General features: G+C 41.9%; 1 protein-coding gene across 1 annotated transcript in view; it reads right to left on the bottom strand.

The window, feature by feature from the left end:
- The window catches only part of MYO15A (myosin XVA), a 99798-nt gene that overhangs the window by 27897 nt on the left and 59336 nt on the right, over positions 1-12565 (bottom strand). Inside the window, exons 28-32 of the mRNA XM_073648475.1 lie at positions 11974-12209; positions 10868-11046; positions 10696-10768; positions 9603-9791; positions 4907-5019 (exon numbers count right to left, since the gene is read on the bottom strand). Of these exons, the coding sequence (XP_073504576.1) occupies positions 4907-5019; positions 9603-9791; positions 10696-10768; positions 10868-11046; positions 11974-12209 (790 nt within the window). The remainder of the gene's footprint in view (positions 1-4906; positions 5020-9602; positions 9792-10695; positions 10769-10867; positions 11047-11973; positions 12210-12565) is intronic.

Below are 12565 nucleotides of genomic sequence, written 5' to 3' on the forward strand. Positions count from 1 at the left end.
AATTTAGAATATCCTCAAAAAGTTATTTTGTTTCAGTTCTTCAATTCAAAAAGTGAAACTTCTATATTATATAGAGTCATTACAGAGGGATCTATTATATAGAGTCATTACACACAGAGGGATCTATTATATAGAGTCATTACACACAGAGGGATCTATTATATAGAGTCATTACACACAGAGGGATCTATTATATAGAGTCACTACACACAGAGGGATCTCTTTCAAGTGTTTATTTCTGTTAATGTCGATGATTATGGCTTACAGCCAATGAAAACACAGAAGTCATTATCTCAGTAAATTAGAATACTTTATAACAACAGCTTGAAAAATGTTTTTAAAATCCAAAATGTTGTCCTACTGAAATGTATGTTCAGTAAATGCCCTCAATACTTGGTCGGGGCTCTTTTTGCATCAATTACTGCATCAATGTGGCATGTGGCATGGAGGGATCAGCCTGTGGCCCTGCTGAGGTGTTATGGAGCCCAGGTTGCTTTGATAGCAGCCTTCAGCTCGTCTGCATTGTTGGGTCTGGGGTCTCTCATCTTCCTCTTGACAATACCCCATAGATTCTCTATAATAGATTCTCTATGGGGTTAAGGTCAGGCGAGTTTGCTGCCAATCAAGCGCAGTGATACTGTTGTGTGTAAACCAGGTATTGGTACTTTTGGCCGTGTGGACAGGGGCCAAGTCCTGCTGGAGAATGACATTTCCATTTCTTAAAAGCTTGTCGGCAGAGGGAAGCATGAAGTGCTGGAAAATGTCCTGGTAGACGGCTGCGCTGACTTTGGTCTTGATAAAACACAGTGGACCTACACCAGCAGATGACATGGCCCCCCAAACCATCACTGATTGTGGACACTTCACACTAGACCTCCAGCAGCTTGGATTGTGGCCTCTCCACTCTTCCTCCAGACTCTGGGACCTTGATTTCCAAATGAAATGTAAAAATTTACTTTCATCTGAAAACAACACCTTGGACCCCTGAGAACAGTCCAGGTCTTTTTCTCCTTGGTCCAGGTAAGACGCTTCTGGCGTTGTCTATTGGTCATGAGGGGCTTGACACAAGGAATGCGACACTTGTAGCCCATGTCCTGGATACGTCTGTGTGTGGTGGCTCTTGAAGCAATGCCTCCAGCAGCAGTCCACTCCTTGTGAATCTCCCCCAAATTTTTGAATGGCCTTTTCTTAACAATCCTTTCAAGGCTGCGGTTATCCCGGTTACTTGTGCACCTTTTTCTACCACACTTTTTCCTTTCACTCAACCTTCCATTAATATGCTTGGATACAGCACTCTGTGAACAGCCAGCTTCTTTAGAAATGACCTTTTGTTGCTTACCCTCCTTGTGGAGTGTGTCAGTGACTGCCTTCTGGACATCTGTCAAGTCAGCAGTCTTCCCCATGATTGTGGAACCTACTAAGGCTAAGGGACCTTTTTAAACTCTTAGGAAGCCTTTGCAGGTGTTTTTTGTTCATTATTTTAATTTACTGAGATAATGACTTTTGTGTTTTCATTGGCTGTAAGCCATAATCATCAACATTAACAGAAATAAACACCTGAAATACATCACTCTGTTTGTAATGACTCTATATAATAGGAGTTTCACTTTTTGTATTGAAGAACTGAAATAAATTAACTTTTTGATGATATTCTAATTTTGTGAGAAGCACCTGTATGTATACAGATATCATTAGGCCTGGCCACAAAGTCTGTAGTAATTAAAGTTACATTATAAATAATATAATTCTATTTACACATAGCCACCACTAGGAGGAGCTCACTGTATACAGATATATACAGTCACCACTAGGGGGAGTTCACTGCATACAGATATATAAAGTGACCACTAGGGGGAGCTCACTGCATACAGATTTATATAGCCACCACTAGGGGGAACTCATTGCATATAGATTAATACAACCACCACTAGGAGGAGCTCACTACATACAATTATATAAAGCCACCACTAGGGGGAGCGCGCTACATACAGATTTATACAGCCAACACTAGAAGGAACTTGCGGCATATGGATTTATACAACCTCCACTAGAGGGAGCTCACTACATACAATTATATAAAACCACCACTAGGGGAAGCTCACTACATACAGATGTATACAGCCACCACTAGAGGGAGCTCACTGCATATAGATTTATACAGCCATCATTAGGTCGAGCACACTACATACAGATTTATACAGCCACCACTAGCCCAGGTGGCTTTGATAGCAGCCTTCAGCTCGTCTGCATTGTTGGGTCTGGAGTCTCTCATCTTCCTCTTGACAATACCCCATAGATTCTCTATAATAGATCCTCTATGGGGTTAAGGTCAGGCGAGTTTGCTCACAATCAAGCACAGTGATACTGTTGTGTGTAAACCAGGTATTGGTACTTTTGTCAGTGTGGACAGGGGCCAAGTCCTGCTGGAGAATGACATTTCCATCTCCAAAAAGCTTGTCGGCAGAGGGAAGCATGAAGTGCTGTAAAATGTCCTGGTAGACGGCTGCGCTGACTTTGGTCTTGATAAAACACAGTGGACCTACACCAGCAGATGACATGGCTCCCCAAACCATCACTGATTGTGGACACTTCACACTAGACCTCCAGCAGCTTGGATTGTGGCCTCTCCACTCTTCCTCCAGACTCTGGGACCTTCATTTCCAAATGAAATGCAAAATTTACTTTCCTCTGTAAACACCTTGGACCCCTGAGAACAGTCCAGGTCTTTTCTCCTTGGCCCAGGTAAGACGCTCCTGGCGTTGTCTATTGGTCATGAGGGGCTTGACACAAGGAATGTGACACTTGTAGCCCATGTCCTGGATACGTCTGTGTGGTGGCTCTTGAAGCAATGCCTCCAGCAGCAGTCCACTCCTTGTGAATCTCCCCCAAATGTTTGAATGGCCTTTTCTTAACAATCCTTTCCAGGCTGTGGTTATCCCGGTTGCTTGTGCACCTTTTCCTACCACACTTTTTCCTTTCACTCAACTTTCCATTAATATGCTTGGATACAGCACTCTGTGACCAGCCAGCTTCTTTAGCAATGACCTTTTGTGGCTTACCCTCCTTGTGGAGTGTGTCAATGACTGCCTTCTGGACATCTGTCAAGTCAGCCGTCTTCCCCATGATTGTGGAGCCTACTAAGGCTAAGGGACCTATTTAAACTCTTAAGAAGCCTTTGCAGGTGTTTTTTGTTCATTATTTTAATTTACTGAGATAATGACTTTTGTGTCTTCATTGGCTGTAAGCCATAATCATCAACATTAACAGAAATAAACACGTGAAATAGATCATTCTGTTTGTAATGACTCTATATAATATACGAGTTTCACTTTTTGTATTGAAGAACTGAAATAAATTAACTTTTTGATGATATTCTAATTTTGTGACAAGCACCTGTATGTATACAGATATCATTAGGCCTGGCCACAAAGTCTGTAGTAATTAAAGTTACATTATAAATAATATAATTCTATTTACATATAGCCACCACTAGGGGGAGCTCACTCTATACAGATTAATACAACCACCACTAGGAGGAGCTCACTACATACAATTATATAAAGCCACCACTAGGGGAAGCTCGCTACATACAGATTTATACAGCCACCACTAGTGTGAGCTCCCTGCATACAGATTTATACAGCCAACACTAGAAGGAACTTGCGGCATATGGATTTATACAGCCTCCACTAGAGGGAGCTCATTGCATATAGATTTATGCAACCACCACTAGGGGGAGCTCACTACATACAATTATATAAAACCACCACTATGGGAAGGTCGCTACATACAGATTTATACAGCCACCACTAGGGTGAGCTCACTGCATATAGATTTATACAGCCACCACTAGGGGGAGCTCACTGCATACATATTTATACAGCCACCACTAGAAGGAGCTTGCTGCAAATGGATGTATACAGCCACCACTAGAGGGAGCTCACTGCATATAGCTTTATACAGCCATCATTAGGTCGAGCACACTACATACAGATTTATACAGCCACCACTAGGGTGAGCTCACTACATACAGATTTATACAGCCACCACTAGGGTGAGCTCACTACATACAGATTTATACAGCCACCACTAGGGGGAGCTCACTACATACAGATTTATACAGCCACCTCTAGGGGGAGCTCACTGCATACAGATTTATACAGCCACCATTAGAAGGAGCTTGCTGCATATGGATTTATACAGCCACCACTAGAGGGAGCTCACTGCATATAGCTTTATACAGCCATCATTAGGTCGAGCACACTACATACAGATTTATACAGCCACCACTAGGGTGAGCTCACTACATACAGATTTATACAGCCACCACTAGGGGGAGCTCACTACATACAGATTTATACAGCCACCTCTAGGGGGAGCTCACTGCATACAGATTTATACAGCCACCACTAGAAGGAGCTTGCTGCATATGGATTTATACAGCCACCACTAGAGGGAGCTGACTGTATATGGATTTATACAGTGGCCACTAGGGGGACCTTGATGCATATGTATTTTCACAGCCACCACTAGGAGGAGCTCACTGCACATGGATTTATACTGCGGCCACTAGGGGGAGCTTGCTGCATATGGATTTTCACAGCCTCCACTAGGGGGAGCTCGCTGCATTGATATATACAGCCACCACTAGATGGAGCTCGCTGCATATGGATTTATACAGCCACCATTAGGGGGAGCTCACTGCATATGGATTTATACAGCTATCATTGAACTGTTTGGTGGGGTAGTATAAATGCAGTATAAATCTGTGTTCAGTGAGCTCCCCCTAGTGGCAGTTACTTTCCATACATGCTCCTATATATTAAATATCTCATTGCATCTATTGTCTTGTTAAAAATGGGCAATGCAAAAACATAACACGCAGCCTTATTACAGTATTCCTCACCGTGACTGTAATAACCTTCTGACTCTGGGACCCCCTGCGGAGGTAGAGATGGAGCTTTCATCATGGGCGGAGGAGGGACGTTTTCTTCAGTATCAGGCTTGCTCTCAAACACTCTGTGAAATAAATACACTGTCTTATAGAGAAGCCTATGTCCTGACAAAACTCTGTAGCAGAGCATGCTGCATTGAAAATAAAGGACCAAAATAAATGCAAAAAATGGCAGAAAAATGTGTTGTTTGTAGTGTATTCTATAACATTCAAGATTCAACTGCAGCATTTTAACTACAAAAAATATATAAAAAAGCAGCAGGAAAAATGCTAAAAGTAAAAACAGATTTTCCTAAAATCCCACTTTATTATCTGTAAAAGGGAAAATATTTATTCTTGTACCGTGTTAGCCAGTAGATAGAAAAATATTTAGATTTGAGAGTCCTCAGTGGTTGATACTTTTTAATGGCTAACTGAAAAGATGGTAACAAATTGCAAGCTTTCGAGACTACGCAGGTCTCTTCATCAGATCACATATTTATACACAATAAGACAGGTGATGGAAAGCAGAGTTATTATGGAAGAGATAAACAGTTCTGGCTATAAATATTTTAGCAGTAAAATAGATAAGGAATGTGAAGGTTTTATTGTCCTGTGACTAGGTCCAGTGTTATGATGGCCTCACAAGTCTGAGGGGCACATTCCTTAGTTGATGTAGAATGACATAAATCCATTCGACACATTCATTCCTGCTCTGAAAGTGTTAAAGGTCATTATCAGTTTATATTCTGAGATTCTTCTTTCTCTTTGAGATTTGAAGTTGCCTTTTAATACCAGTAATTTCATGTCTTTGATGCTGTGATCAGGGGGACAAAAATGCTTGGCTACAGGTAGATCTATTCTTTTTTCTTTTATTGTGTGGGGATGATGATTCATCCTAGTCCTAAGTTTTTGCCCTGTCTCCCCTACATAAAGACCCCCAGCTGGACATTTGGTGCATATAATTAAGTACACTACGTTAGATGTGATACAGCTGAAGGTACCTGGATCTTATAGTCCTGATGTGAATTGTGGATCTTTATCTTGTCTGTGGTCGTTATAAACGGACAGGTTTTACATTTTTCTGGTTGCAAGGAAAGGTACCTGTAGCTGGAGGAGATGACAGGGAGCTTCTGACAATGATACTTCTTAGATTTGGGGGCTGCCTGAAACACAGAAGTGGGGGGTCTGGAAATCTGGATTGTTATCGGGCATCTTTTTGTAGTAAGGGTTGTAGTTTCCGTGCAGCTCTTCTTAGCGCCTCCAGATTTGGATTGTAGGTGACTACTAGAGGCACCCGGTTGCTTTCTTGTTTGGTTTTGTAATGTAGGAGATGATTCCTTGATATTCTGGTGGTTCTTGTAATCTGGTTCTCAATTGTTCTTGGATGGTAGCCCTGATTCAAAAAGGTCTTTCTGAGGCCACCAAGGTGTTTGCCTCTATCCATAGCGTTGGAACATATCCGATTGTATCTGATGGCTTGGCTGTAAACAATAGAGTTTTTATGTGTTTTGGATGGAAACTGTCCCATTTAAGGTATGTAGGATGGTCGATTGGTTTCCGGTACAAGGATGTCTCTATTTCATTGTTCTGTAGCTTGATGATGGTGTCCAAAAAGTTAATTTCAGTCCAGGAGTAGTTGAGTGTTAGGTTGATGGTGGGATGAAATCGATTAAAGTGTTCATGGAACGTCTTCAGCTGTTGCTCAGACCCCGTCCAGATGATTAAAATATCGTCAATGAACCGATAGTAGGCCAGAGGCCTGATGGGACATGAGGACAAAAAGTCACTTTCAAGCATGGCCATGAAAAGATTTGCGTACTGTGGAGTAATTTTACTTCCCATCGCTGTACCAGTCTCCTGTAGATATATGTTATCAAATTCAAAGTAATTGTGGGTGAGGATGAATTCTGTAAATTTGACCACAGAATCCGCAACAATTCCTGTATTTTCCATGAAGATGTTGCAGGCATTTAATCCATCCTGGTGTGGGATATTAGAATACAAAGATTCCACATCCATGGTGGCCAGGATGGTTCCTTCTGGTAGAGGACCTATTGCTGCTAGTTTATTCAGTAGGTCTGTCGTGTCCTGAATGTAGCTGGGTGTACTCTTTACCAGGGGTTTAAGAACACGCTCTACCCATCCAGAAACGTGCTCAGTAAGGAGCCCACACATGAAATAATTGCTCTTCCTGGATTTCCAGATTTGTGGATTTTGGGGAGCATATAGAATGTCCCTATTCTTGGACTCTCTGGTATCAGGTCATCGGCTCTTATGGATTCATCAGGCTGACACGATACCAACTTGTTTAGTTCCTTGTAATAGTCCTGTGTAGGGTCAGACTGCAGTTTTTTGTAGTAGCGCATGTCCATCAGTTGTCTGTTTGCTTCCTTCATGTAGTCTGTGTGTTCATCATCACTATTTCACCACCCTTGTCAGCAGGTTTAATGATGATTTCTTTGTTGGTTTTCAAAGATTGCATGGCCGTTCTCTCCTGGGCACTGATGTTGGATGCTTGTCTCCTGTTTGTGTCTAGGATGGTGGATTTTATCACATGTCTGAAGGAGTCTATATATGTATCCAAGTGAGGGTTTTGTCCAGGTGAAGGTGTCCAATCTGACCTCTTCTTAGTTGTCAAGATCCCTTTTCCTTCAGTTTGGGTGGGTTCTGAATCTTCTCATGGATTTACAGTACAGACCAAAAGTTTGGACACACCTTCTCATTTAAAGATTTTACTGTATTTTCATGACTATGAAAATTGTACATTCACACTGAAGGCATCAAAACTATGAATTAACACATGTGGAATTATATACTTAACAAAAAAGTGTGAAACAACTGAAAATATGTCTTATATTCTAGGTTCTTCAAAGTAGCCACCTTTTGCTTTGATGACTGCTTTGCACACTCTTGGCATTCTCTTGATGAGCTTCAAGAGGTAGTCACCGGAAATGGTCTTCCAACAATCTTGAAGGAGTTCCCAGAGATGCTTAGCACTTGTCGGCCCTTTTGCCTTCACTCTGCGGTCCAGCACACCCCAAACCATCTCGATTGGGTTCAGGTCTGGTGACTGTGGAGGCCAGGTCATCTGGCGTAGCACCCCATCACTCTCCTTCTTGGTCAAATAGCCCTTACACAGCCTGGAGGTGTGTTTGGGGTCATAGTCCTGTTGAAAAATAAATGATGGTCCAACTAAACGCAAACCGGATGGAATAGCATGCCGCTGCAAGATGCTGTGGTAACCATGCTGGTTCAGTATGCCTTCAATTTTGAATAAATCCCCAACAGTGTCTCCAGCAAAGCACCCCACACCATCACACCTCCTCCTCCATGCTTCACGGTGGGAACCAGGCATGTAGAGTCCATCCGTTCACCTTTTCTGCGTCGCACAAAGACATGGTGGTTGGAACCAAAGATCTCAAATTTGGACTCATCAGACCAAAGCACAGATTTGCACTGGTCTAATGTCCATTCCTTGTGTTCTTTAGCCCAAACAAGTCTCTTCTGCTTGTTGCCTGTCCTTAGCAGTGGTTTCCTAGCAGCTATTTTACCATGAAGGCCTGCTGCACAAAGTCTCCTCTTAACAGTTGTTGTAGAGATGTGTCTGCTGCTAGAACTCTGTGTGGCATTGACCTGGTCTCTAATCTGAGCTGCTGTTAACCTGCGATTTCTGAGGCTGGTGACTCGGAAAATCTTATCCTCAGAAGCTGAGGTGACTCTTGGTCTTCCTTTCCTGGGGCGGTCCTCATGTGAGCCAGTTTCTTTGTAGCACTTGATGGTTTTTGCAACTGCACTTGGGGACACTTTCAAAGTTTTCCCAATTTTTCGCACTGACTGACCTTCATGTCTTGAAGTAATGATGGCCACTTGTTTTTCTTTACTTAGCTGCTTTTTTCTTGCCATAATACAAATTCTAACAGTCTATTCAGTAGGACTATCAGCTGTGTATCCACCAGACTTTTGCACAACACAACTGATGGTCCCAACCCCATTTATAAGGCAAGAAATCCCACTTATTAAACCTGACAGGGCACAGCTGTGAAGTGAAAACCATTTCCGGTGACTACCTCTTGAAGCTCATCAAGAGAATGCCAAGAGTGTGCAAAGCAGTCATCAAAGCAAAAGGTGGCTACTTTGAAGAACCTAGAATGTAAGACATATTTTCAGTTGTTTCACACTTTTTTGTTAAGTATATAATTCCACATGTGTTAATTCATAGTTTTGATGCCTTCAGTGTTAATGTACAATTTTCATAGTCATGAAAATACAGAAAAATCTTTAAATAAGAAAGTGTGTCCAAACTTTTGGTCTATACTGTATGTCATTCTACATCAACTAAGGAATGTGCCCCTCAGACTTGTGAGGCCATCATAACACTGGACCTAGTCACAGGACAATAAAATGTTCACACTCCTTATCTATTAACTGCTAAAATATTTATAGCCAGAACTGTTTATCTCTTCCATAATAGCTCTGCTTTCCATCACCTGTCTTATTTATTGCATTATTTTTGTGCCTTATTGTGTATAAATATGTGACTCTTCAGATTTTGTGGTATACTAGCCTGATGAAGAGACCTGCGTAGTCTTGAAAGCTTGCAATTTGTTACCATCTTTTCAATTATCTGTAAAAGTGTTGGTCTGTCTGTATTCAGTATGATACTTACGTGCTGCGTCTTTCCACGTTCTCCTGAGCTGCTTCTGAGGTGATGAAATAAGATTTCTGTTTGGGAAACTCTCTGGGTAATTCCACATTCGAGATCAGATCCAGGACGTAATCGTGTCCGGCCAGTTCTGACCATTGTCCCCCATCCTTCATACATACCGACCATCCTCTCCATCCTTCTATCACCCCCCTGAAGGAGAAAGAAGCAGAAATTCACTTTTTCTACCAATAGTCAGAAATGTTTCTAAGGATTTATACAGCCACCACTAGGGGGAGCTCACTACATACAGATGCATACAGCCACCACTAGGGGGAACTCACTACATACAGATGCATACAGCCACCACTAGGGCGAGCTCACTGCATACAGATTTATAAAGCCACCACTAGGGGGAGCTCACTACATATAGATTCCTACAGCCACCACTAGGGAGAGCTCCCTGCATACAGATTTATACAGTCACCACCAGGTGGAGCTCACTGCATACAGATTTATAAAGCCACCACTTGGGGGGCTCACTATATACAGATTTATACAGCCACCACTAGAGGGAGCTCATTACATACAGATTTATACACCCATCACTAAGGCGAGCTCAGTAAATTTATAGATATACAGCCACCACTAAGGGGAGCTCACTGCATACAGATTTCTAAAGCCACCACTTGGGGAGCTCACTACATACAGATTATACAGCCACCACTAGGGGGAGCTCCCAACATACAAATATATACAGCCACCACTAGGTTGTCCTGCATACAATTTTTCCTAAGAGCATGCTAGCTGTTATAGTTCTCAATTGCTATAAGTTTGGAGAGTGCTGCGGGACAAAATGAAATGGCGTCAATATCGCTGCAGTTTTCTTTTAGTGGTCAATAGATGGCGCTTTAGTATATGATAGTCGAGTGTAGAAATGGGAAATATTATATATTTTTTATTATTATATAAAATTAATTTTTTTATTTTTAATTATATAAGATTGTATTTTTATTATTGGATTTGGGGTTTATTATTTTTTATTCTATTTTTTAACATTACAGTTTTATATTATTTTATATTATTCTCTGACACGTACCATTCTTCTGCAGCTTACCTGTGTCTAAGGACGTCCCCTGCTATCTCCTCTCCATCAGTCCATGAATGGATGGGGCAGAGCATCTTTGCACCTACACAAAAAGGTAAAAAAATGAATGATTGTCGGTGTCAGGCCTTGCACTAGTTGTCAGGTTAATGCAAATTCATATAGACTGAGCTCAGTCTTGTACCATCGAAGCAGTGGATGTCCAAGGCCATGTTGGCTCTCTCTCTGCTCGCTGTCCACTCCATTAAACACGGCGGGAATGTCCGTGCCGTTTCGGAGCCCTGCTGAGCTTTCTGAATTGCTAGGATGAGCTTGTGTTGGCAAATGGGTTTATAGCCATTGTAAGCATAGTCGGAGACGTACCTGAAAAATGGAGTCAATAGTGCATCTTAAAACCTCATTCACAACATTTGGGGTCAACTGATTTTAAGATTTCTTACGCTAGGTCACTTTCGGGATTCTTAAAGGGGTTTTTCTCATCTTCATAGATGGATATTGTTGGATAGAGCTCATAAAAACAAGCATTTTTGCAATTTACGGCTTATTAAAATTTGCATCTGTTCTTGAGATATTAACGCTTTTCTTTTGTTTACAGGTCGTTGTCTAGGAGACCGACCACCGCTCCTATCTAGCTTGTAAGCACTGAGCAGGATTAGGAGGTAACAGCGCTCTTCAGCGATTCTGACCAGCTTTAAAACAGTGATTGTAAGTTCAATAGTAAAAAAGCTTGTAAGCACTGGGTATATTCTGCTGTCTAGCAGCGGTGGTCGGCTTCCAAGGCAACCAGCTGTAAACAAAAGAAAAGTGTTAATATCTCAAAAAAGGCTGAAAATTTTAATAAGCAGTAAATTGCAAAAGTGCTTGTATTTACCTGCTCTATCTGACAACAACCATTTTAAAAAATGGAAATAATCCCTTTAAATGGATCTCCGGGATTAGAAAACAGCTTCCTTCTTTCTAAAACAGCGCTTCTCCTGTTTACAGCTTGTGGGCGGTATTGCAGCTCCACACTACTCACTCCAATGGAGCTGCAATACCAGACGCAAACTGTAAATGTTAGTGGCGCTGTTTTTAGAATAAGACAGCCATGTTTTTCTAATCCTGGACAATCCCTTACAGAAATGGAAAACTGATCATGTTTATTCAGTACCAGGCTGAACCACCACTACCGGATCCTGGGTCAGAATCAGAGACCATGGGTTTAACACCCAGGACTGTCCATGCTAATATTGGGGCATAACAAAGAAAAATTAATCTAGAGCTCAATCTGATTTTTTAGAACAGTCTTACTTCAGAAGATACTTGTCCAGGTTTGGGGATGGAGCGAAGCTGCTGAGACACGAGGCCAGTAGGTACCAGCCTCGTTCCTCGTTGTTCGGGTTGGTGTTCCTCCAGACTTGATTGCCGATCTGAGCCAGGATCTCATCCCGCAGACCAGTATTGGTCAATCCTTTCTGGATGATGTAATTTCCAAATAGGATCTCCTGGGCTCCGTTGAGGAACGGGTCACCCATGAACCTCAACACCTTGGTTATAAGGAGACAAGACATGTATGGTAAAGTACCTGGCAGGTCAGCAAGGTGGACGCCATATCTGTGCTTATGTTATAGTGCCATCTGGTGGTCATCTTGCTAGGGGAATAATAAATTATTTTTGCTTAAAAATGACTACAGATAGTACTGCCTTCATTTTTTCCCATTAAATGACATATGTACAGCTAGTACTAACTCCTTGTCTTTTACTGTAAATGATGTAGCTACAGCTAGTACTGTGTCCCTGTCTATGCCTGTAAATGATGTAGCTACAGCTAGTACTGTGTCCCTGTCTCTGCCTGTAAATGATGTAGCTACAGCTAGTATTATGTCCCTGTCTCTGCCTGTAA

The sequence above is a fragment of the Phyllobates terribilis genome, unplaced genomic scaffold (assembly GCF_046119375.1).
Source record: "Phyllobates terribilis strain yellow unplaced genomic scaffold, ASM4611937v1 Scaffold_9__5_contigs__length_417890890, whole genome shotgun sequence".
Lineage (NCBI taxonomy): Eukaryota > Metazoa > Chordata > Amphibia > Anura > Dendrobatidae > Phyllobates > Phyllobates terribilis.